The sequence below is a fragment of the Myotis nattereri genome (genome assembly GCF_964212035.1).
Source record: "Myotis nattereri genome assembly, chromosome: 15".
Lineage (NCBI taxonomy): Eukaryota > Metazoa > Chordata > Mammalia > Chiroptera > Vespertilionidae > Myotis > Myotis nattereri.
Genome location: NC_138090.1, coordinates 6,373,990 through 6,400,161, shown reverse-complemented (window position 1 = coordinate 6,400,161; position 26,172 = coordinate 6,373,990). Strand labels below are relative to the sequence as shown.

At 43.1% G+C, this 26,172-nt stretch overlaps 2 protein-coding genes across 5 annotated transcripts in view; one reads left to right on the top strand and one right to left on the bottom strand.

Moving 5' to 3' along the window:
* Positions 1–12,820, bottom strand: part of OGFOD1 (2-oxoglutarate and iron dependent oxygenase domain containing 1) — a 28,003-nt gene extending 15,183 nt beyond the window's left edge. The window contains exons 1-12 of one of the 4 annotated variants that reach the window (XR_013996903.1): positions 12,628–12,781; positions 10,203–10,348; positions 9,982–10,028; positions 9,226–9,326; positions 6,441–6,557; positions 5,547–5,638; positions 5,233–5,361; positions 4,821–4,934; positions 3,373–3,452; positions 2,806–3,119; positions 909–1,031; positions 393–451 (exon numbers count right to left, since the gene is read on the bottom strand). Coding sequence is in view for 3 of the 4 variants with exons in the window: in XM_081108053.1 (XP_080964179.1) it covers positions 393–451; positions 909–1,031; positions 2,806–3,119; positions 3,373–3,452; positions 4,821–4,934; positions 5,233–5,361; positions 5,547–5,638; positions 6,441–6,557; positions 9,226–9,326; positions 9,982–10,028; positions 10,203–10,348; positions 12,628–12,781 (1,476 nt within the window). In the remaining variant the exon portion in view is untranslated. Of the gene's footprint in view, positions 1–392; positions 452–908; positions 1,032–2,805; positions 3,120–3,372; positions 3,453–4,820; positions 4,935–5,232; positions 5,362–5,546; positions 5,639–6,440; positions 6,558–9,225; positions 9,327–9,981; positions 10,029–10,202; positions 10,349–10,976; positions 11,000–12,627 lie in introns of those variants that run through there. The other 3 variants (XM_081108053.1, XM_081108055.1, XM_081108054.1) reach the window with 3 other exon arrangements.
* Positions 12,821–13,036: 216 nt separating this feature from the next.
* NUDT21 (nudix hydrolase 21) lies at positions 13,037–25,024 on the top strand. The gene is made up of 7 exons (XM_081108056.1): positions 13,037–13,289; positions 16,736–16,936; positions 17,779–17,842; positions 18,897–18,986; positions 22,132–22,207; positions 23,008–23,122; positions 24,700–25,024. The coding sequence occupies exons 1-7, from the start codon at positions 13,174–13,176 to the stop codon at positions 24,719–24,721; spliced, it is 684 nt and encodes a 227-aa protein (XP_080964182.1). The 5' UTR covers positions 13,037–13,173; the 3' UTR covers positions 24,722–25,024.
* The last annotated feature ends 1,148 nt before the right edge of the window (positions 25,025–26,172 follow it).

Sequence of the window (26,172 nt, the reverse complement as noted above, 5' to 3'; positions counted from 1 at the left end):
TTAGCACAGTGGTTCTCAACCTTCCTAATGCTGCGACGCTTTAATACAGTTCCTCATGTTGTGGTGACCCCCACTTTCATTGTTACAAATTGAACATCATTAAAGCATAGTGATTAATCACAAAAACAACATGTAATTATATATGTGTTTTCCAATGGTCTCAGGCGACCTCTGTGAAAGGGTCGTTCAACCCCCAAAGGGGTTGCGACCCACAAGTTGAGAACCGCTGCTTTAGTATCTTTGTTCCATGCCGCATAAAATTACTAGATCACTGCCAGGCAGACCAACATGGATTTATTGGTTAAAGACATTGGTAGTTCATAAAAATCGGGCTTTTGAAGAAGGAAAGCATCAAGAACTAAAAAGATAGTTTGCTATCAGGAGCAGCTTACCTCTTCATCTTCCCCTTTGGCAATGTAGGAAGTAAAGCCACCATATTCAGGCTCCCAGCCTTACAAGGGGAAACAAACAGCGGTCAGAAAGCTCTCACTGCAAGTGTCACGTGCTGCGTAGACCGCTGATCCCATGCTGTGTGAACGGGGGATTGGGAGTCTAGTAGTAACCAACCCTATGACTTAGGAGCCTGAATTTACCACTCAATCAACACTAAAGAACTGAACACTAGAACTAAGTGTAAAATTAAAGGACAATTACATAAAAGCTGTAGATTGGGGAGGGGGGCATTCTTGGAGGGCAAGTATGTATGTTCAGTCCATCTCCCACACCCTGGTCACAGGTACAAATCCTACTTTGAGTTGGGAAGCTGGAATTCACGACCCTTAATGCTCCTCCCAACACTGTGCTCCTGGACAAAGCACATACTTCTGAACTGGTTCAGCTGGAGAGGGGCATGCAGGAGAGACTGCCCCCTAAAGGAAACAGTCACTGCTTCCCATCCTCCCTCCTACCTTCACAGCCACAGTAAAGAAGTAAGTCCAGAGCAAATTCAGTCTTGCTGTTGTCATGGATTAAAGTGTAGTGACCAGTCTGCCAACGCCTCAGTTCCCCCTGGCACGTGGGAACACTTGATTCTAAGAAAAAAGGAAAAGGTCAGAAAAATCCTATATAATAAAAGCCTAATATGCAAATTGACTGAACAGCAGAACGACCAGTTGCTATGATGAGCACCAACACCAGGGGGCAGACGCTCAATGTAGGAGCTGCCCCCAGCCTGCAGGCCCCAGGCCAGCCAAGGTGGGTGCCAGCGGGGCCCCCCCCGATCAACCTGCCAGTTGCCCCACAGATGGGCCCTGATTGCCAGCCAGGGCTAGGGACCCTACCTGTGCATGAACTTCGTGTACTGGGCCTCTAGTATGAAAATACCACTGCTAGATTGCAAGGGAATGATAATAATTTGTTTTTCTAAACATTCTGAAATTGACATTTTTTTTTATATATATTTTAAAAAACAAAATTAAAATTGTCAGGTCTGGGTATCTTACTGAATTAACACTGCTTAAGTTGCCTCAGCAACTTCATAGCTTTTATTAAAAAAAGCTTTTTAGCTTTCCTTTAAGATGCTAAACTTGGTAAACAGTGACCTTTCTCATTTACCTCTGTACTGCCCCCCTGGCTCTGGCCAGGGCCTTGTACACAGCAGATGCGCAATAACAGAATAAGCACCTTTTGGTTGCTACTGTAAATTTTCTTCCAAGTTGCATGTTCCCATAAAAGCGAAATAAAAAAGGAAAAGAAGTGGAGAAATACTTTGGTTTCTCTAAATATCTGTGGTGATCAAAGTGACAGTACGGCAGACTAAAGACCCTGAGTTATGTTGTGTGTGGTTAGCCCCTCACACTGCTGGTCTCATTTCCACGGTATCCACCTCCCTCATCTTTGCTCTTCTGACTGCACAGGGCCCTTCTCAAGACATCAGAGTGGAAGCAGGGCAGGTAAACTGACCAGAGGAGCTGGGGAACAGACTTTCTGATTGGATTTCATAGGTGCCATAACATTTAAGCTGAATTTGTAGCTGCTCAGTTAATGCGGCCAAAATTCCCACAGAAGTGTTACCTCTTAAATGTCTTATATTTTTCTATCCTTACTTTTAATAATTCCTCCTCTCTATTAATCCAATTCCAACAAGTTTTTCATAGTTTGTTATTGGTCATTAGCAGAAATAAGCTGCTCACCTTCCTCTCCTTTATGTTCTTGTGTTGGAGAGTAATTTTAGGCAAAGCCAGTCATATCTCTCCCCACCATTTGTACTAATAAGATATACCAGCCGTTCCTCCCATCTGGGATGCTCTTCCTGCAGATTCTTCCTACCATTGAGATCTGAGCTTAGCCGAGAGCTCCCGACAGGCTTTCCCAGGTTGCCCATTCACCTAAGAGGCCACTCTGCCATTCCACAGCACATAACCTTATTGAAATGATCTGTATAACGTGTCATTATTTGACGTTTTAGTTGTTGGCGTATACAATTAATCTATCCTCACCTCTTATTTTTTTTAAATATACTTTCATTGATTTCAGAGAGGAAGGGAGAGATAGAAACATCAATGATGAGAGAGAACATCTATCGGCTGCCTCCAGCACGCCCCCCCACTGGGGATGGAGCCCACAGCCCGGGCATGTGTCCTGACCAGGAATCGAACCGCATGACCTGGTTCACAGGCTGGCTGGGCTGTCCTCTCCTTTTAGAATGTAAGCTTCAAGGACAGCAAGGACCTTGTCTGTGTTTTTTTCTCCAATTCCCAAAACAGGACCCAACAAACAGTAGATACTCAAGAAATATTTGTTGAATGAATGACTGAATGGTGAGTGCTGACTGGAAGACCAGGACAAGTCATGACAACAGCTTACCTTCCTTGGCTTCGTTTTCCTCTGGCTCTGGGTCTGCCTGCTCATCGCTCTGCTGGCTGTTGTTGCTGGCAGCTGCCAGATTATTCTCTGGCTCCGAGGAGCTATAGCTCGTCCCTTCTTCAGTGCTCTCAGAACCAGCGGCTGCTTCTCCCTCTTTTGTGCCCTCTGTCTCCTCTTCTTCGGAAGGGGCCAAGAAATGAAGTTTCAGGCCTGTGAAGTTGGACAGCAACAAGAACAATGCCTCGGAGCGAAATAATGTCATGCAGTCCTGGAGAATGTCGGGAAGCGTGCTCTCCTCGGCTTTCTCATAAAACCTGGAAAGCAGCAATGGCAGTTTTCAGCAAAGCCACAGATGTAAAATTACTCATGGAATAAAAGCTGACTGTTAGCTTTGTGCCTCTCCCCCTCATTCTTGGCATAGTTTACTAAAGCACACATGACAACAGTGAGCTTTTGCTCGCACCTGCTACTGGATGTCCCTGGGAACCAGATATCGTTCGGGAAGTGAGCCTTACAGACAGGAAGGTGCCACATACAGAAGCAAATGTCTTGGATGATGGGTTCTACCTTTTGTTAGGGGGCCCTCGGCTGTTCCATTTCACACCTCCTTTCTCCAAAGCCTCACAGACCGCTGCAAATTTCTCGGGCTGGAAAATGAGCAAATAAAGCAGCAGTCAGCAAATCTCCCCATGACCCCACCCTGGTCTTGCTGGTGTCGAAGCTCTGCAGAATCATCTGGCTGATTCTTAAAGGGGTCAGCTGACTCTCACCCCTTTCACACAGCATTCCCGCCCTGATGTGGTGAAGCCAGAGGAAAGGGGGGACACATCGTCAGCATGCTTCAGCCTAGAGACCCAGGTGTCCATTTGGACTGTTTCCCTAAATAACTGTTTATCTTATATCAGACTGCTCAACCTCTCAAACCCCTTCATTTATAAAATGAGGATCATAAGACAGACTCCGTAATTCATAAGATGTGAGGGGGAAAAATTAAAGCACAACAGTCAATGTCATTACAATGACAATCTGTAAGCAATGTGGATTCTCTAGGCCTCAGCTCATTTCTTTCATTTAATCAACGTTCTAAACTTAAAATGTTAAGTTCAGTACAAGTAGGTTAACCGACTGAAATATTTTCCATAGGAGCCATGTACCTGCTTAATGCAGTTTTCTAAGGAGTGTTCTGAAAATAGTAGGCCTATCAGCAAAGTAGGCAAAGGATTCCAAAGCATGCTTTAGTTAAGCTGAATTACATAGGGTTTAAAGAAGTTTATTTTCTACAATACTTCTAAAATTCCTTAATACGCTACTGTAAGCTATAAAATTCAGAGAGAGAGAGAGAGAGAGAGAGAGAGAAAATATGTACTGTCTCAACCTTTTCCTCATGGAGGAACCGCTCTTGAGACTGTGATGCCATGGCACTCAGGGTCAACTGTGAGGCAACACAGCAGTGACATGATCCCGTTTGGCCCTCACAACCCTTCAAGATGGACAAGGCAGGTTTAGAGCTCAGGGACTGAGTGATCTGGTCAGGCGAGTAAATCACAGAGCCAGGACATGAATATAAGGTCTCTGACTTCTGCTCTAGCTCTCTTCCCACTATAAAGTGCTGCTTCATCACTGTCAAACATTCATCAATAGGTGCTGATCAATTAGCAATCTGTCTCACTAAAAGTCCTAGTATGCACCATATTAATCAAGTGAATAGGAAGGGAATGACTCATAACTCCAGTGTAGAAGCTTCTCTACCTCTCCCTCTCTCCCCCTCTCTGTGTATCATTAAGATTCTAGAGAAATGGGGAATACCCAAGGGACTCTTAACCCACTAAGCACACAACTGATATCAACGTTAGCTATCAACATCATTTCTATGTTTTATTTGAAGTAGAGGATGACATAAACATTCTAACCAGGCACAAAACAAAAACAAAAACTCTTGGTGATGATTATTCACCCACCCAAGAAGCAAGACTGCATGCCAAGCAAGACATACTGGACAGGACATGCGGACCCACCTTAAGGAACTCCTTCAGGAGAATTTCAGACTGTTGTTCAAACTCTTCTTGAATTTGAATTTGGTAATCCATGTCCAGATAAGTAGGGTTGATCCACTCATACAAAATTTCATGCTTACAAAGAAGCAGCAGATGCAAAAGGTGAGTTAATTCCTATTGCTTTTGTTCTCACATCATTTCACAGTAGTAAAATAATACATGCCAATACTCAATTTATAACTGTCTCCTTTTTAAATATCAAGTGCTGGGAAACTGCCTGAGAAGGACACCAGCCAAGTTTATCTAAGGAAAGTGGAAGGGCAAGCTCAAAGCCTGGTTTCATTATCAGGAATAGCCATTTTCGAAACCACAAAAACACCTGGTCTGCTACAGCCGCTAAGATAAGAATCCAGCAGCAGGCACTTATCCTTACATCTCGCGGGATATGAGGGCTCCGGGGTATGGGAGGTTCAAAGTAGGTGGGAGGCCTGGTCAGGGAAGGACCATGAAACCAGCCGCTTATAGACAGACGTGACTTTTCTTCAGACAGGACTTCAGACACCTGAAAGGACAAAACCAACGGCACATCAACCCAAAGAATGAGGGAGGTTACCAGCCAAGGCACAGTAACTTCCAGATCCTTCACGCTAGGAGTGAAAACAATCTGGCCAGCTAAGTCTAACGGGAATGAGGGACTATAAGGCACGAGCCTTAGTGCGCTATACAGCTGTGGCTTACAAGCCTTACCTGGTGAAAGGACACTGGAGACACTTCAAAGAAAACCAGTGTGTTCCACGAAGGGATAAGGGACTTGACAATCTGCTTCGGCTGGAAGTGTTCTGCACCAGGAGAGAACATACCCACAAACCAGTTAGACTTACCACTTCCAGGCCACCCCGTTTCACCCTGACAGCCTCAGATTTCTATGTGCCTCTAAATGTACCCTTGTAATCCCCAAATACCACCCTTCCCGCTATTTCGCTCATACTTGTTAGTTCTGCCAGGGGACACCTGTTCCTCCTTACACCACCCATCTATTATTGGATGAGGGCTGACAGCTTCCTGGAGGCAACCTCTGGGGTCAGTCATTACAATAAAAAACCCCGATGCCCAGCCGCGTAGCTCAGTGGTTGAGTGTCGACCTATGAACCAGAAGGTCACGGTTCGATTCCTGGTCAGGGCACATGCCCAGGTTGTAGGCTCGATCCCTAGTGTGGGGCATGCAGGAGGCGGCCAATCAATGATTCTCTCTCATCAGTGACGTTTCTATCTCTCTTTTCCTCTCCCTTCCTCTCTGAAATCAATAAAAATATATTTATTAAGCAAACGATAAAACAACCCGATTTCCTGTCAAATGGACTGGTCCAGGCAGATTCACAGGCAGCTGTACATGGTCTCTGCTACCCTTCCACGGTCTGTATTCAGATGCCAGGTCTGACTGCCCCTCATCTAAATTAACTCTAACTTATCTCTGGAGTGATCGTTATCTCAAGGACACCTCAGGGAGGCCCTTGTCATGGTGGCATCCACTCCTCCTGCAGCAGCCACTGTAATCATGGCTTCCATCTCCTTGGAGTGCAGACACTGTGCATAAGGATTGGGAAGTGGCCATGGGTGTTGAAGAGCATGCGTGTGTCTTACCATCAACGCTGTAGAGATCCAGGGTGCCCCCCAAGCTCCTGTCCCAGGGAGGAACCAGGTAAAGGATGAAGGCGATCCGGCGCCCCTCCAGCTCATCATCGTGGCAGAGCAGGGCATCTGCAAGTTGAATGCACAGCTGCATGTCCCTGCGCAGACAAGGAGCAGCTGGGACCCGACCCTGCATCTGTCAAGCCTTCTGACATTCATCTGTAATGTCAGCTCCTCCAGCCTTACAGTGACACTGACTTCTCTTTTATAATTATAGAAATAAAACTGCCAATTCTAAAAACACTGAAGAGCATGTATGTGGTTAGACATAGAATCACTAACAATATTTTTACATATTTCTTCCAATATTGTTTCTACATACGTGTTTGCTTTAGAAAAGAAATGGTATCTTTTGGTGGTTGTTTGTGGCCGGCTTTTTAAAAAATTACTACATGGCAAGTGTGTTTCCATATACGTTTCATCTCTTAATGGCTGCATAGTTACTTTACTCTATGGATTATGAATCACTCCCTCCCCCTTTAATCAATCTTCTATGTTACGTTGTTCCCATTTCTTATCTACTAATAATGTTTCAATGGAAATTATTGCACAAAGATCTTTTTGTACTTGTTCCCATTAATTTCTCGAGTTAAACTTCTAAAACCCATGAGGTGGGGTTGAGCAAGGTGGGAGCCGTGCAGGGTGGGAGGAAGGTATGCTACAGTGAATAAATATATTAAAGACTAGGGGCCCGGTGCACGAAATTCGTGCATTGGGTGTGTGTGTGGCGGGGGGGGGGGGGGGGAGTGTCCCTCAGCCCAGCCTGCCCCATCTCACATACTGGGAGCCCTCAGGCGTTGACCCCCATCACCCTCCGATCGCCTGATCGGCCCCTTGCCCAGGCCTGATGCCTCTGCCAGAGGTGTCAGGCTTGGACAGGGGACCCCCATCTCCCCCCGATCACTGGCTCTGGCCCCCGCCCAGGCCTGAGGCCTCTGGCCCAGGAATCATGCCTGGGCAGGGGACCCCCATCTCCCTCTGATCGCTTGCTCCACCCCCCGCCCAAGCCTGACGCCTCTGACCCAGGCTTCAGGCTTGGGCAAGGGGACCATCATATCCCCCCAATCCCCGGCTCCGCCCCCCACCCAGGCCTGATGCCTCGGCCAGAGGAGTTGACCCTCATCACCCTCCGATCACCAATCACCAGATCGGCCCCTTGACCAGGCCTGAGGCCTCCGGCAGAGGTGTCAGGCCTGGGCAGGGGACCCCCAGCTCCCCGCGGTTGCAGGCTCCGCCCCTGCCCAGGCCTAATGCCTCTGGCCTAGGCGTCCGGCCCGGGCAGCGGGGACCTGCAGTGGCAGCGGGGGGCGCCGCGATCATGGGCTTCGCTTTAGGCCCAGGCAAGGGACCCCTAGCTCCTGGGACTGCCAGCTTCGACCGTGCCCAGCTCCCATCGCTGGCTCCACCCCTACTTCCTGCTATCACTGGCCAGGGCAGCAAAGGCGCCTGATTCTCCGATCATGGCTGGGGGGCAGGGCAAAGGCGGCCCCAGGGCTGCCTTTGCCCTGCCCCCCAGCTCTTAGCTCCCCCTGGGTTTCCGATCACTGTCAGTGGCAGGGGGCTTCTTCCTGCTTTCCCTTTCGCCTCCCTGCATTGTGCCTACATATGCAAATTAGCCGCCATCTTGTTGGCACTTAATTTGCATATAGCCCTGATTAGCCAATGAAAACAGTATCGCCGTACGCCAATTACCATTTTTCTCTTTTATTAGTGTAGATAATGTAACCCAGGTTTCTCAGTTGAAGAAGGGAATTATAAATATGAAAAAGGAGAACTCTAGAAGGAACCCTATGCAATGTATGATCCTGGACTGGATCCTTTTGCTGTAGAGCACCAAATAATGGAACTAACTGATTTTAATGGTTTATCACTATCATGGAGGAGAATGTCCTTGTAGGAATTACTGAAATTATTCACGGAGCATAACAACCGTAACCTACTTTCAAGTAAAACAGGGGAAAAAAGGATTTGTACTATGTGTGCCAGTTTTCTGTTAAGTTTGAAATTACTGCAAAATAAAAAGAAAAAATAAAGTTAAATAATCATCTGATATGAGTCTTCAGGTGTATCACCAAGTTATCCTTAAAAAGTTGTTGCTAAGTTAAACTTCCCAGACAGGAGTTAAATCCAAAGCAACAACAAAAAACACACTTTTCCTTCTAGGCAAAATACCAAAACATGTTTTCCAAAAGACATGTAGATGCTCAGAATGGGAACTGGGAGGATGCACCCCAAAATGGTGACAGTGGATACCTCTGAACAGTTTGGGGGCGGGGGTTTGACAAAGAGCAGGTGAAGGGGACTATCACGGTTTACGCTGTATATTTCTATATTGTTTGAATTTTTTTCCTTAAAGAGTATATTCACTTATTACCTTCAAACTTAAAAAGAAAAAATGACATTGAGGGAGGCATTTGTCCTTAAGCAGTCTAAGAGGAGAGTTTATAACATCACCTCTGAATTTCCCATATTGTTGGTATGTGGAAAGTTGATATGTGTGTTGTCAGCATTTTTCTGAAAATATGGTCAATAGATTTCATCATATTCCCAAAGAGAACCACTGCCTTATACCTTCCAATATGAAGAGCATTTCTGTATATCAGCCAGGTCAGATCTTCCTTATTAAGATCCTAATGATATACAGGGACACAGTCCAGGATTTTGATACAATGACACTATCTGTCTTTCTACCATTGTTTAGATAAGGCCTTTAAATCTTACAGACATCAGATCTTACCTGAGAATTCATATTTAGCACAGGACATGTCAATGGTTGATTCCAGGTCAATCTTGGAAATGTCAGAAAGCCAAGCCCGGAAATCTTCAAACAGAATTTTCCTAGAAATGCAAACAAGATAACTTGTGATGTCACACTGTGGCCTCCATGTGGGTAAATGCCACAACTGTTTCTTCCTGGAGGTTGCTGTGTCTTCAAGAGATCTATTCCCCAGAGTCTCCTTCACTTTAAATTTGCATAGTTTAGGGCTAATGTTCCCAGAGCACATCCTTAATTACTTGCTGAGGATAAATTTTTATAAGTAGAATCACACTACAAAAAGAGAAAGCCTAATTTGAAGGGCTTTGGTACATCTTTCAAAACCACTTCTAAGAAAGACTGCAGCAGAGTATAAAGGTATCTATATTTCTGTCAACACGGGAGTTTTTGTTTTTAATATTTGCCAACCTAATTTGTGAAGAATGGTAACTTCAGTGTTAATTTGTTTCCTCGACTACTCACAAAGCTGAACATTTTATCACTGAGAATTTGGACCCTGGGATCAGAGAGACTCAGGCTTGTATCTTAGCTCCCTCGATTTTTACCCGGGTGGCCTTGAAGAAGTTACTTAATTTCCCACAGAGGAGGCTGTTTCCTCCTCTACAAAATAAGATAATACGTCCAAAATAAGGTAATACTTAAGACATAACATTTTAAAGCATTTACTAGCCAGCCTGGCACACAGCAGGCACCCAACAAATAAGATCACTTGTTTACCTTAAAGCACGGATGTGAGGCTCTTTTCTCTTCTTCAAATCGTCAGACTTGATCGTGAAAAGAGAAAAAGAAGATTTCCTTCATATATGAATCACAACATCAAGGCAAGGCCCCCCGCCCAAGGCAAACCCAATCTAAAACCTCAAGTGCAAAGGTACAGAATGATTATTCTGTAAATAAGTGTCTGAAGTGGAAGAACTAATGGGAAAGGTCATAAATACCTGCTGGAACTTATATAAATCATTATACTTTTCATGGAAGTCCAAGCTCAAAAGCTCCTTCTGAAGCCCTTCCAAGAAGTTCTGACTTGGGATGAAGTTTGGGATCACGCAATGAAGAAAGGGGTCCATGTCTATGATAATGGCTTCTGTTGGGAAGAAAACATTACGGCTTATTTTTCTTTTGTATTTTTGACCCCTGAGTAGCATAGTACAGAGAATACAAAAGGGGACGGTCAGGAATTTTCAGGAGTCTAATATCAAAAGTCTCAGATTTTGGGGATGATAAGCTGTTCCCTTTTTTTCTTTACCCACCCAACACTACTTTTTAATGATACTGTGCTTAAAATAAGAGGCCTTAAAATGAGTATAGGTGATATTACTAAGGTAAAGTTCCTGCTCTTTGGGGGGCGGGAGAGTCCGTTTAATGTTTACTTGTTGAATTGAATATATTTTAAAGTCTTAATTTATCCCCGCCCCCCCACACACACACATTTAAAATTAGAGTAGCAAATTAAAAATGAGAATAGCAATACTGGCTGGCAATTTTCCTCAACCCTTTTTCTTTTCCTAAGTTACTGTCTAAGGCAGTTAGAACATACATACTTTGTGGGGTTTTTTTAAAAACAACAACAGTTCAGACATAACCCCTTCTAATTCACTTTCCCCACTGCCTCTGGTGGGTTAGATTATGTGCCCATCTAACAATCACCCCTAGCCACCAAGCACCAAGCACAGTGGTGCTTTGCATGCAGTATCTCATTTAATTTTCCCTACCACACGCTAAGGCAGGCACGATCACGGTCTCCATGCCACCGATGAGGACATTGAGAAATCCCTGCGTGTACAGACCTTGCACTTTAAACACTGAGCTATCATGTCTCTCTTTTCTAATTATGCGGGCATCCTGGTATAGTTAACAACAGAGTTGGCAGGAACCAGGCCCAGGATGCCAGCCAGCTTCCGGCTGCTGTTCTCCCAGCAGTGTAACACTTACCTAGGTACGAGGCCACCTAGGCAGCTGCCTACGGCTGGGGCTATCCCTTTCCCGGTGCATTCAGAGCCCCCGGGGCTCACCGATTCAAAGCACTTCGCCAAAAACAAAAGTCACGCAAACTTTAGAAGGGAAAGCTTGATGCATCGAGTGGAGTTCTTATGCTATAAGGCAGTGGTTCTCAACCTTCCTCATGCCGCGTCCCTTTAATACAGTTCCTCCTGTTGTGGTGACCCCCAACCATAACATTATTTTCGTTGCTACTTCATAACTGTAATGTTGCTCCTGTTATGAATCGTCATGTAAATATCTGATATGCAGGATGTATTTTCATTGTTACAAATTGAACATAATTAAAGCATGGTGATGAATCACAAAAACAGTATGTAGTTATATATGTGTTTTCTGATGGTCTTAGGCGACCCCTGTGAAAGGGTCGTTCGCCCCCCCAAAGGGGTCGCGACCCACAGGTTGAGAACCGCTGCTGTAAGACGATATATGACGCTCAGGTTGGAACCGTTCATGGTAGGTTCCTCCCTCCACAACACACTTTACTTTCATAGGTTTGATCTAGCTATTATCTATCTTATCTATTCTACTATCTCTATCTATCTATCTATCTATCTATCTATCTATCTATCTATCTACCTAATCTATCTATCATCTACCTACCTACCCACCTACCCACCCACCCACCTATCTATCATCTAAAACCCTATACAAATCGACCGAACTGCAGAAGGACTGGTCGCTATGACGCGCACTGACCACCAGGGGGCAGACGCTCAAGGCAGGCGCTGCCCCCAGCCCGCAGGCCCCGGCCAAGGCAGGAGCGAGGGGGGTATAAACAACCGAGGAGCTCCGGTGCCGGCTGCTAGTCGCTCAGATGCTCTGGCTGCACTGTGATGGGACCACCGAGCATTTCCGTCCGAGGAAAACATCACCTACGCCACCCAAATATGTGTCCAAACGTTTACTGGTCCTTCCCCAGGGAAACATTTATTGACACAGACACGCGTTAGCTTACTCGTCTCATTCAACATCTTTCCGCGGTAAACACCATTTAGCTACCCCATTTTACACAGCAAGGAACGGAAATTTTAAAAAGTTGAACCCACTGATAACCAGTCGAGGGATTCCAGAATTCAAGTAGTCATCTTTGGTTCCAGAATCCAACTCAGAACGCTCACGCCCGCCACTTCCCCAAACTCTGCGACCTACATGTCCGCCTCTTCTCGGGCTTCCAGATCCACACTGACCTCGCAATGAAAGCGGGGCAGCAGGCCAGGCAGGAGGGTCGGAGGCGCCAAAGTCACGCTCTCTCCAACGGCCTCTACCCTGGCGGCCCCGCTGCCCCGGGCTCGGCTCGAGCGCCAGAGCTTTCAGAGGCCCCAGACCCCGCGCGGTGGCTCCCCCATCACAGCACCCGGTTACCGTGACTGAACGGCGTCCTGCCGCTCCAGGCCTCAGCCACCTGCTTCTTCAAGACTTCCCCCGTGACCGCGTCCGAAAACTCCACCATCACCTCCTTCTTCCTCTTCTTCCCCACCCGGTCCGGGTTAGGGTCAAGGGGCCGTTTCCCATTCATCTCCTCAGAAGCTGCAGACCCACGAACACACACACCGAGCGGCTCACGGAGACTACAATTCCCAGAATGCGCTCTTTCTCAGCGCCACCCAATAGGAAGCGCCGAAGCAAGAGAAGGCGGAACCCATACCTGATCTACCAATGGGAGCTCAAGATATTGCGACATCCCACCAGCCGCCGGCCCAGTGGTTGCTCGGCCTGGCTGGCTCCCGCCTCTCTACTTCCTGCCGCCCGAGGCTCTGGATGCACTTCCGGCGGGCGTCCGCCTCCTCTAGCGCTTTCACATTAATGGCGGGCCGCGGCTGCTGAGTGGGACGCCGACAACCGCTGCCCGCACCGGGGAAGTCTCCCTGCCTCTCCCCGCTTTCCGCGTCGCCACCAGTCCTCGCCAGCATGTCCGTGGTGCCGCCCAATCGCTCGCAAACCGGCTGGCCGCGGGGGGTCAACCAGTTCGGCAACAAGTACATCCAGCAGACCAAGCCCCTCACCTTGGAGCGCACCATCAACCTGTAAGTACGGCCTGGCCAGCCCGAGCCGCCTTCCCCTCCGGAATTCTCCGGCCGGCGCGCCCCGGCCCTCGCTGGCTCCGTGCCTCCCCGCCCCCCACCACCCCACTCCCGCTGGCGAGTGCGCGCCTTTACCCCCTGCAGGCCCCTTCCACGTTCGCCAGCGCCGAGGTGGTTAGATCCTGTCCTACCTGAGAGGGTGTTTCTTCTTCCGGAGGAAGGCTGGTTCCCATGCGCCTGTATTCCTGGGAAGAACGCTAGTTTGCTTTGAATTCATCCTTTCCTCCACCTCCCCGCAGATAACCCGCAAAATATGGTGTCTATCTTTCTAACCGTTTTCGAGACCTAGCTCTAACGCAGTGGTTCTCAGCCTTCTGGCCCTTTAAATACAGTCCCTCATGTTGTGACCCAACCATAAAATCATTTTCGTGGCTACTTCGTCACTGTAATGTTGCTACGGTTATGAATCGTCATGTAAATATCTGATATGCAGGATGGTCTTAGGCGACCCCTGTGAAAGGGTCCTTCGACCGCCAGAGGGGTCCCGACCCACAGGTTGAGAACCACTGCTAACGCGTAGCGTTAGTTGTTTTTTTTTCTTCTAATAAAACGGCTGTTTTGCATTCCAGCTCATGCACACATTTCATTCGTGGGCCCGGGGCTCTCTGGCCGGCCCGGTGCATTCACATAAGTCTTCTCTGCCGCAGCGAGAGCATCCAGCCGCTCGCTCGGGAGGGTGGGTGCGGGGACGGTTGGGCCCGAAGCCCCTGGAGGAGTCTGTAAGGCAACCCCCGGGAACCTGGGGCTGTAGCTGCGTTTGGTCATCCGCACCTTTCCGCGGGAGCACTTCAAGCCATTGCCTTTCGAGGCCGCTCTCGCTAGGAATCTCGCCGTGGCAGGTCCTTGGCCCTGCGCTGTGTCTCACTCAAGAAATTGCCCCAAGAGTTTGTGAGGCGCTGCGATGCTGGCCTGCATGGAGGACATGGCCACTTAATTCTGTTCGGTGTTTAAAAGGTGCAAGGGTTTGCCCTGGGTGTGCGGCTCCTCAGTGGGTTGAGCATCCTCCATTGCACCAGAAGGTCTCCGGGTTGAATCTGGGTCAGGGCACAAGCCCGGGTTGAGGGCTCCATCCCCGGTGGGGGAGGGGGGGTGTAGGAAGGAGGCAGCCTATTGATGTTTTTCTCTCTCTCTACCCCCTTCTCTCTCTAAAATCATAAAAACATACTTTTTTTAAAAAAGGTGCAAGGATTTTCTGATATTGGTGTGTTTTTTAAAAAATACATTTTTTTTTTAAAAGGGAAAGGAAGGGAACTATTTTTTTTTTAAATATATTTTACCGATTTTCTACAGAGAGGAAGAGAGAGAGACAGAGAGTCAGAAACATCGATGAGAGAGAAACATCGACCAGCCGCCTCCTGCACATCCCCCACCGGGGATGTGCCCGCAACCCAGGCACATGTCCTTGACCGGAATCGAACCCGGGACCCTTCAGTCCGCAGGCTGACGCTCCACCCACCGAGCCAAACCGGTTTCGGCTAAAAAATACATTTTACTGATTTTTTACAGAGGAGGGAAGAGGGATAGAGAGTTAGAAACATCGATGATAGAGAAGCATCGATCAGCTGCCTCCTGCACACCCCCTACTGGAGATGTGCCTGCAACCAAGATACATGCCCTTGATTGGAATGGAACCTGAGACCCTTCAGTCCCCAGTCTGCCCCCCTATCCAGTGAGCCAAACCAGCCAGGGCTGATATTGGTGTTTTGATGGACACCTTAGATGTTTTCTCTGCTTCATGTTCAAATCAATGAATTTCCCTCCCTCAAAAGCGAATTGAAATTGAAAAGATGGCTATTGTTTTATTTGGCAAAACAGATGCTTGCTTGAAAATGTAGATAATAAAACTTTGGGGCTTATGAAATCTGGAATTGGTAGATAGTTGCGTCTATTCAGGTGAATAGCTATTACATTAACATCATATATTCTCATTGCATAGCGCTGCTTTTAAGAACCCTCATAAGATTCCCATATCGTGGGAAAGGCAAATGCCCCCCTTTTAAACACTGTGAAAGCACAGCCTGTAGTGGTGATTAGAACCAGGACTCAGTTTTCCCTTGGTTTGCCTTGATTATTGCATCAGTTTGCACTAAGCCCTTACGTAGAATTAACTTGGTGAAAATGTTTTCATCTTTGCTCCATTAAAGTTATGGGTTGATGGATTTACAGTTCTTTCCCTCTCCTATATAAATACAGTATTCAAAATAATCGTGTTGTAAATCAATTCATGTGTGAGTAAAGATATAAGTTGAAGTCCTTTCCTTCCCCCGCCTCCCGCAATATATATTTTAATTGATTTCAGACAGGAAGAGAGAGGGATAGAAGCATCAATGATGAGAGATAATCATTGATCGACTGCTCCCGCATGCCCCCCACTGGGAATTGAGCCCATAACCCCAGGCATGTGCCCTAACTGGGAATCAAACCCTGACCTCCATTGAGCCATCATGGCTGGGCTCAAACTAACTTTTTAAGTTTTGGCAACCCCTTTCAAGAATAGCAGAGTGGATTAGTTATGTAGTTACTGACTTCATGTCGAGGCATTTTTATAGAATAGATAGATACCTTGGGAATGGACAGTGTGGTCAAAGCATTCTGACTCAGAGGCTTAGAACCAGGGGCTTCTTACTATAAGTCTCATGATTGAGGGGTTACAAGGTGATATGTGTGATAAAAATGGTATTTTTAAGGAAAAATTTGATCTTTGCTAGGCAAGATGAAAACCGTCTTTAACAATATGTGCCATATTTTGATAAAGGAAGAATATTCAGATTGGGTAGAAGATAATGAATGAAGAGAAGAGAAGAATAAGGATAATGAATGAAATAAATACAGAAGGCTAAAAGGTTTTAGAGGGGAAAGAAAAGTTCATCTAAAGAGGAAAGGGTTATGGTACTAAAAAAGTCTGAGGGACTTGACTGGGAGAAGTAGAAAAAACAGAAGAGATGATGGAAGTAGTAGCTCAACTTTGAGACAAAAGAGATTAGCCATTTAAGCTAATAGGATTCATGCAATTTCTGATTACCTGTCAGAGGAGCCCAAAGGGACATTAACAAGCTTGGCAATGCTATGGTACTAGCCACAACCTAAAACCAGGGGATTACCAGATGTCCAGATAACTAAGCATTTAAGGGCCTTAAGGATAGTAGTATATATGCTTGATTTAATAGAAGCTCGAGCTTCAGAGTTCCAACATCTGGATTCCAGTCTCTGCTGTTTCATTAACTAGTTGTGTAACTGGACAAATCCTCTGTCCCTGAGTACAATATATATACACTATTTACCGTATACATGTTATATATATGTATGTATGTATATGTGTATGGTTGGTATCTATGCTGGTAAATTATAGTCTCCAGTTCTCATGTGTAATGTTTGTCTTTGGATCACAGGTACCCTCTTACCAATTATACTTTTGGTACAAAAGAGCCCCTCTATGAGAAGGACAGCTCTGTTGCAGCCAGATTTCAACGCATGAGGGAGGAATTTGATAAAATTGGAATGAGGAGGACTGTAGAAGGGGTTCTGATTGTACATGAGCACCGACTACCCCATGTGCTACTGCTACAGCTGGGAACAACTTTCTTCAAACTGTAAGTGTTGTTAGAAATTAACAGCAAGACAGCTTTTAATAAGGTTGCTGTTTTATGCAGCTTTGGAATATAGTATTCACTCAACAAACATGGCTGTTCATGGAGTCTTTAGAAAAAGAAAAATCACAATTAATTTTTCTTCAGGGCAATGCTCACTTATTGCCTAACTAGAAATCCACATGTCTCTGTATATTGTTGATATTAATGACAGAGCTTGATAGGAGCCCTGTTAAACAAATTGGTCCAAGTTCTGTTACTAGAAGTCTTTGTAGCATCGCTAAGAACAGTGGATATTATTTCTTAGGATGAATAGTGTTTCCTATTCTTGAAATGGCTTACATTTTTATGGATAAATTTTTAGTTTTACCATTTAAGCTTATAAATTTCTTGATATACATTTAGTTCACAACTATTTGACCAGATTGTACCAAAAGAGAGGTCTCAAATATTTAGGTTGGCGTTCTGGAAAAATGCCCCGTTCTTCAGACTAAAAGAATGTGGTTCATTGCTCTGTGGCTGTTTATAGACTTCACTCTCGCTAAATAGCTTCCAGAGAAAAGAGATTGGGATGGACTGATGGTCAGCAATTATGTAATGTTTACATTATGCTACATATTTTGTTTGCTTAAAATTAGGGTTTGTGTACTGTTAATCTGGTGAATTAACGTGAATTCAGCTTTTTATTTCTAGCATATTCTTCCCCTTCACTTTGATTGCCTCATCATGTGACACTGGAGTATGTGTGCTGTTCAGTTACTTGATAGAAATAACTATTACTGTCTTCTTCCTATTATCCCAAAATTGTATTGAGTTGAAAGCTGAAATTCTTAACTTTTATGCAGACCTGGTGGTGAACTTAACCCAGGAGAAGACGAAGTTGAAGGACTAAAACGCTTGATGACAGAGGTATTTTTCTATTTAACCACTTGGACGGTTATATTATTGCCCTTGTTAATACCACCCACTTACTAGATAATTAGGCTTTTTATGTCTTGTGAAAGGATAAGTTTCTTTTGATAACTTTTCAATACATAAAACTTAAACCCCAGAGTGTTAGTATGTACAATGTTTATTTTCCAGGAGTTCAACTTATACTTACTTTTATTTTTTTCCTTGAAGTGTTTATGTAATAGTAATGATTAACAAAGGCCAATATTTATTGGGCACTTACTGTGCTATCCTAAGTGTTTTAAATACAATAACTTCTTCAGTTATCACAGCAGCCCTAGGAAGTAGGTATTATTATTAACTACATTTTACTGATCAGAAAACGGGGGCACAGGGAGTTCAAGTAACTTGTTGATGTTATACATCTAGTAGGTCTTGACGCTGGAGCTCTGAATGCAGGTAGTTTTGTTCATGGTAGGCCTCTGTAGGATTTTGAATGCTTTTATAAATAGAGGCAGATAACAGGGTAAAACAGCTAAGAGTTGAGAGTTATAGCCAGTGGGACAGGGAACTGCTCTTTGTTGTTAATGAAACTTTTAGAACCATTTTTGACTAATTAAAATGTAGACTACAGCTTTGATTAAAACAATATAAGTTTAATGTTTTACAGAATCATAAAAAGGAAAATTTTGAATTTTGCACACTTCTTTTTATAACTTGGTCAGATGGGTGACTTACAGAAGCCATAGTTGATTTTATAAAAACTATTGTATAGCATTGGCTGATATGGGTAATTGATTATCTTTGGTTTTTTTAAAGTATAGTCAGGGTATAACAATATTTGTTGGGTTCTCTCTGTTTATGTCAATGCTAGATTGCCAGTTTTGAACTAATAGTGTATGTCTTGGGCAGGGTGACACATACAGTAATACATAAGAAATTATAGAAAGGAAGCCCATATGGAAAGTATGTATCTATTAGGAGTGCTGCCAAAAAAATCTGTTCATTGAGGAAGAGTGTATGGTCATGTATGTTCTATTGCTTACTGGCTGTATCATTTCTTTTCTGACAGATACTAGGTCGTCAAGATGGAGTCCTGCAAGACTGGGTTATTGATGACTGCATTGGTAACTGGTGGAGACCAAATTTTGAACCTCCTCAGGTCAGTGTTCAGTTGTATTTGCTGGGCATTTGGGGAAGTAGGAAACGGGTTTAATTCCAGCCATTTAAAAAGATCATAGTAAAAAAATAAGTAAGATAAAATAAAAAGATCATAGTAGACTTTGACTTGAAATTTCCTTTTTACCCTTCTTAACTGAAATGAAAAATTTTAATTCTGAGCATTTTTTCTTTTAAAAGAAAATTTTAAATCTATATAAAAGTACAGAAAATAGAGTAAATATATCCTTTACCTGTCATCCACCTTCAGCAGTTAACAACTGAGATTGTTTGGAAGCAAATCCTCGATATAATTTCAATAGTAAATTTTCCAGTATGTGTCTCTAAAAGATAAGGATTTTTTTAAATAATAAAAAATTCCATAATGTCATTAAACGTAGTCACTGTTCACATATTCCTTATAGTTTCAAATTTTATTGTTACTTTGTTTATTTTAATTAGGATAATCTCTTAAGAATTTTTTACATCTACAAGTTGGTTCCCTGTCTTTTTTAAATTTTTTTAATTTTTTATTTTTTTAGAGAGAGAGAGAGACAGACAGACAGACATGATTTGTTCTTCCAGTCATTTATGCATTCATTGGTTAATTCTTGTGTGTGCCCTGATCAGGAATTGAGCTTGCAACCTTGGCGTATTGGGACAACACTCTAACCAACGGAGTTATCCCGCCAGAGTCCCTGTCTTTCTTTTTCCCCTTGTAGTGTGTAATGTAGTGTTTCCATTGCTGATTGCATTCCCTGTTGTCATTGAACATGTAACTCTTTATCCTCTCCTGTGAATTGATAGTTAGATCAATAGATTAAATTTGGGCTCAATCTTTTGGGAGGGGAGTACAAGGCTCACTAGAGGAGATAATATTGTTTATTTGTTGTTACCTAATCTGTTACCCCAAAACTTAGCAGTCTAAAACAGCAAACATTTATTATCTTAGTTTCTCAGGGTCAGGCATCTGGGAGTGCTTAGCTGGGTCTTTCTGGCTCATGGTCTCTTGTGAAATTTTGGTCAAGTCGTCAGCTGGGATTGCGTCATTTCAAGGCTGAACTGAGGCTTACGGATCTGATCCCAAGCTCACATGTGTGGCTCTTAGCATACCTCTCAGTTCCTCTGGACTGTAGGACTGAAGGCCTCAGCTCGTTCTTGGCTGTTGACCTAACACCTTCCTCAGTTGCCATGAGAGCATCCCCATAGGGCAACTCCCAGTAAGACAGCTGGCTTCCCCTAGTGTGTGAGCCTCAAGATGGAGACGTGGACAGAAAGAGTGCCCAAGTAGGAAGCTACAGTCTGTTATAAACTAATATTGGTGGTGACATACTGTGAGTTCTACTCATACTGTCAGTCACACAAACCCACATAGTACATTGTGGGAGGCAACTACACAGAGGTGTGGGTAGCAGGAAGAAGACTGGGACCTTTGGGAGTCATTTGGAGGTTGGCTATCAAGGGTGGTATTGTGAACTTTTATCAGGAATGTTGTAATGTCTGGTTGTCTCCTTTGTAATGTTATTAGCTCATTAATAACAAGTCCTTGATCTTTTCATTTCATTGGTATGCTGATCCTTAAATAAAGAGAAACTTTTCCCATCAAGTACTTGGTTACCCTGAAGTATAGTTTGTGTAGGAAAGAATAGATACTTGAAGTTGGATCCTGAATTCTTTTGGCTAGGCTCTATGACTTTAATAGCTTCTTTGCATGGCAAGACATCCCAGCTCAAGAATTTCTCAAGATGTTGTGTGGGAAACTGATATAGGGTTAAGCCTCGGACTGACCTGTGGGCAAAGTCACAAACAATTCCCAGCTTAGAGGGCACAGTCCTCTTAGCATAATTAGGCTTGACCTTATAACACTCCCTAGATCTTATCTGGGAAGCTAATGGGCTGAGGAAGTGCAGGAAGTATAACCATGCTGTAAACAAGTGAAACTCACAAGAAAAGTGTAACTTTGGTAACCACTGCCTTGTTTACCCCTCACTATAAAAAGCTTGGTGAGGCCTGAGCACAGTGGAAGTCCTTCCTCTTGAGTTGGACTCTCTCTCCTGGTCCCCCAATATTCCCAAATTATTCTCTTGTTTTTTCTATTTCATTTGTTGTGCGGCTCCTCTTCCAGACCCGAACCCTGAACCACGCAGGACGTGGAGGGGAACACTTACGACAATGCTGGCCTATCTAAAGATTGTTCTGTCTGTCCTCTTCCCTCTGACTTCCCAGTAGACCTGAGGGATAGGAAGATAAGGTGCGATGGAAGCTGGTGCTAGTGCTCACTACCTGAGAATTGTGTTGGCTTTAAGAAAGTAGAATTTCATCTGGAAATGAATGAAGATCCTGGTCAAAAGATGCACAGAACAATTACTGTAAACTTTTTTTTGAACATTCCTAGATCTAACTGGAAAATGCTCAGTCAGAACCCAAAAGTTCTCCAGGTTACTTTCTGAATAGTCTTATTCATGTCCCCTACTATGGTCCTAGGACAATTCCCTTAATTTACTAAACCCTAGTGTCGGCTCTGCTAGTGTATAACATAAGGGTTGTGTTTTTAGTAAACTTGGGGTATTGACTAGGTGTCGGGGGAAAAGAGCACCACCTTTGTATCTCTGTCTTGTTGTAAAGCACAATTGACTTAAACACCAAGATGAAGACTGGAGAAAAAGGCCTAAAAGAAAAGGAGCACATCAGGCTTCTAGAAAATTTAACTTCATAATGATATTTGTAGGGAAAACAAACAACTTATTTAAAAAGCAACCAAATATTAGACTTAATTGTGTTGTAAATTTCTCAAGCTGTAAATCCTGTGTCTACCTATTTGTCTTGAGTTGTTGAGTAGTTCACTATTTGTTGTTTTATGTTTATTAAAGCATTTCTTTATTAGTACATCTGTTAGGTACTAGATCCTGGTAAAGAGAAGACTAGGAAGGATTCTAATTCTCTCAGCAGCACTGTATTGGGGGATAAACATGTAAAGAAATAAATGAAGTTACAGGATATATGTTAAAATTATGTTGGGGTTGTGAGGAACTTGGTCTCAGAGGGTTGATATTTGGGCTTAATGTCTAAAATGGGAGAAGTTGATAAATAGAGGCATGGAGGTATAAACGGATGATTTGGCAACAACATATTATTCTCTTGTTATTTAGTATCCATATATTCCTGCACACATTACAAAACCAAAGGAACATAAGAAGTTGTTTTTGGTTCAACTTCAAGAGAAAGGTAAGCTATTTTGTTTTTGAATGCAGCCATTTAAAAACTTTTATAGCATAATTTCAAGGATACTTCTATTTGTCTTCAGGTTCCTTGAGTTTTTTAAAAACACAAAGCAAGTTTATATAGAACTACCTAGTTTTTCTCATAGATATGCCAGTCATATACTATTGGGGAGAAAGTAAGTTTATTTATTTTTAAAATAAATAATATTTTTATTGCTTTCAGAGAGGAAGGGAGAGGAAGAGAGAGATAGAAACATCGATGAGAGAAATCATTGATTGGTTGCCTCCTGCATGCCCCCCCCCCCCCCCCCCAACTAGGGATCGAGCCTGCAGCTCAGGCATGTGCCCTTGACCTGAATCGAACCTGGGACCCTTCAGTCCACAGGCTGACGCTCTATCCACTGAGCCAAACCAGCTAGGGCGAGAAAGTAAGTTTAACTAGACCCTCAAGTACCAGATGATTTGTTTTTAAAAAAATAGCATCTTTAGGCTTGTGCATTTAAACAAATAATTATCCCATTTCTTATAATATTCTTAAAAGGGAATCCAAATAAATTACAAATTCTCCCCTTCCTCTCAGGGCCAGAACTTAAATAAGGTGCTCTTGGTTGTTAATAGCATGGATCTCTTTAAGTCAGTTTCAAAGCTCTCACTATGAATTTGCTTAAAAGACAGAACCAAAATGTATTGAGATTATCTTTTTCCACAAATGTTTTTCAAATGTAAAATTGGTTATTACAAATGAAGTGGAAACTGATTATATAAGAAATTAGAGAAAATGAGTACTGCTTTGTTTTATTTTAGCCTTGTTCGCAGTCCCTAAAAATTACAAGCTGGTAGCCGCACCGTTGTTTGAATTGTATGACAACGCACCCGGATATGGACCCATCATTTCTAGTCTCCCTCAGCTTCTGAGCAGGTATGGAATGTTGAACATTTGTGGTTGATTTGACTAAGCTGCCAGATTTAAAATACTCCGAGCCACTTGAGAAGGGATAGTTCATGAATTTTGGTCTTTAAGGAAGTTAAGACAGTAGGTGTACCCTTACATCATGTGCAAGCCATAGATTAAACATGACTGACCAAAAGTGGCCCTAACGTGTGCCTGACATGGTATTTGTGTAACTGCTCTTCCCCGAATTTGATACTCTGTACAGTTAAGTTTGAAGTCTTCATTCAAAGAAGCCATGGAAAAATTGTAGTCAGCAATGTACAATACAAAGAGAGTTACCTACATAAAAATGTGGGGATTGAATCTCTTGGTGTAATATATTCTTTTTCCTTTCTGGAACCTACTGTATTTAGGCCCAAATTGGGGGCATATGGGATTACCTCCTGGATTTTTACATGGAATTTGATATATATATTTTTTTAAGGCAGAGTGATGAGAAATGCATTTTTTTTTTTAAAGTTGACTCATAGTGGTTGAACTTAGAGCCAACCATAGCTAGGAATTGCAGAATAGCATGGTGGTTAGAATACAGATTCTGTGGTCAGTGTTTGGATTTGATTTCCACCTTCAATACTTCCTGACAGTTTGGCCACAACAAATGGTTATACATACCTATTTGCCTCTTTATTCATCTGTAAATGGTGGCCCCCACTTCATAGAATTGTGAGAAACAGTGAAGTAACGCACGTAAAGTGCTTTTAATAATGCCAGGCACCTGGTAAGTGCTTACTAAACGTTAATTTAGAAACAATTCCAGTCGTCATCTTGCCTTCTATTAAAGCTTCTTGAGTAAAATAGGGCTTTCTGTTTTGTTACACTAATCAAACTTCATCTTTTACTCCTCTGCTTTGGTTGAAAAGTGGGATATGAAAAAAAGTCGTATTATTCATTTATTTAAACACCACCTATCAGGCCAGGAACTGTGCTGAGTGGTCAGAATACAATGAAGTGTAAAATCTTTTCCTTCCCTCAGGGAACCTATTAGTGGATAGTTACTCAAATTTAGACTCTCATTATTATTATTATTATAAGTTTCAATAGCACTGTTATTTAATGTGTAAGTTGTGACGGGTGAGAGAAAAGTGTGTTTCGGTGTGGAAAATGCCAAAAATGTCAAGAGAGGGTAGAAATGTCCAAATTTTTTTTATCATCTAAGGCAGTAGTCGCCAACCTTTCAGACCTCATGGACCACCAGTGGTCCGTGGACCACTGGTTGGCGACCACTGATCTAAGGCAAGTGAGTTTTCAGCCAGTGTGCTGCAGAAGTCTTAGAACTTGCAATACCTGGCACTGACCTCTTTTCCCTTAGATTGTCAAATTAAAAAGTGACAGCCAACACAGTAGCCATCTGGTGTGAATGAATCAAAATTATACCTATTTTTATTTTGGTCAGATCAGCAAAAATATATTTTTTGGTGTGCTGCAGAATTTTAGTGGTTAGCTTACGTGTGCCATCAGATGAAGGAGGTTGAAAATTGCTGATCTAAGGTAGAAACTATGTAAAGGCTATTGTTTTTAATAAAGCTGTTCTTTTTAAAATTCAGGTTCAATTTTATATACAACTGAATTCCTGCACAGTGGAGAAGTAAAAGAAGCCGTCTCTGTGAGCACAGCTCTGCACAGTCTAGAAAAAACATGGTAGAAGAGGTTTTTTGTTTTATCTCTTTCCCACCCCCTAAATTGCCACCTGCTTTCTATTGTTTGAATAGTAACATTGATATGAAGAACCTAGATAGTGGTGTAAACATATGTGATAATGTTTAATTTGCTTTTGTTTCTACTCATACGTTTTTGTACATTAAAAAAAAAGTGGACTTCTTTCTATTTGTATTTTTTTTTTAATTTCACATTAAACTTGTAAAATTCTTACAGGTGAGGATCGTGTTTTTCTCCCCCCTTAGGCTGGTGAGTGTTCAGAGACAACGGCAAGTTTCGATCAATGAAGTTGATGGGACCCTTGTTTGGGTACGACTCTTGAGGGTACACTCCAAGGCCGTGTTAGAGATCTTTGTGATGAGGATCTTCTGTTACTTTTCGAAACTAGATTGGCTTGACTGAGTCCAAGGTGCAAATCCCGTACCAAACTTTACACTCTGATGCACTGTATTACAGCAGAATTCCCAGTATGTTACTCACTGGTACATTTTATACTGGTTCAGCCAGGCCTTACTTTATAAACAGTGGACCTTAAACATAAGGGAAACCATTAAAATGGGGTAGGTTTGGGAAAGTCATGGGGAGTGGTATAAAAAGAGATGGATCTAGAGCTCATTTAGAGTTTTTTTCTTCACATGATCAGGGTATTAATTATTTGTGCTGTTCTGAATTTGTGCCTTGGTTATTCTTAGGGCCATGGTAAAGTGACAGTCTGTGAAGGAAGTTTATGAAAGTGAATGAGTTAGGTTTTGAACTCTTGGATTGCAAAGTTAGTTATTTCAATTCACTTGAAGTTGTATCCATACAGGTGAAAATTTGATTTTAGCAACTGACCCAGTGGGGAAGTAATATTTCAAAGTAATGTTGGAATAATCTGAAATCTAAGGACAGGATAAGGAATAGATGTTTGTCAGCCTAAGAGAAAAACAACAAATTTTAAAAACTTTAAAAAATACTGCTAAATTAATGTCAAATTTAAAGGAATAAAAAACAAATCTTAGGGCAGTTTGCTGGCTGTGCCATTGCTTAATGGTTAAAATATATTGTGTATGCCTTATTACACACTTATTTACTGCAGGCTTAATGTAAAGGAAATCTTGCAAGATACAGCTATTAAAAGAGATTGGCAAGTTTTTAATAGAGATGAACTGTTGATTGGTTCTTACAACTTTATGGTACTGATCACAGGGCTGTTCTGATGTGAAAGCTGTATCATGTTTTTCCCTATTTAGACTTGAGAAAGTCAGATGAAGAGTGCCTGAGCAATTTTATTTATAAACATGCAAATTCATTTACATGTCAAACCTTCACATGGTTGCATATCAAGTAGTAACTGTAACTGGGTCTCTGCTCAAGTAGTA

Coding starts and splice junctions, on each gene's coding strand:
- NUDT21 (XM_081108056.1), top strand. CDS start 13,174: ATGTCCGTGGTGCCGCCCAATCGCTCGCAAACCGGCTGGCCGCGGGGG. Junction 18,987..22,131: donor CAAATTTTGAACCTCCTCAG/GTCAGTGTTCAG, acceptor CTTGTTATTTAG/TATCCATATATTCCTGCACA. Junction 22,208..23,007: donor GGTTCAACTTCAAGAGAAAG/GTAAGCTATTTT, acceptor GTTTTATTTTAG/CCTTGTTCGCAGTCCCTAAA.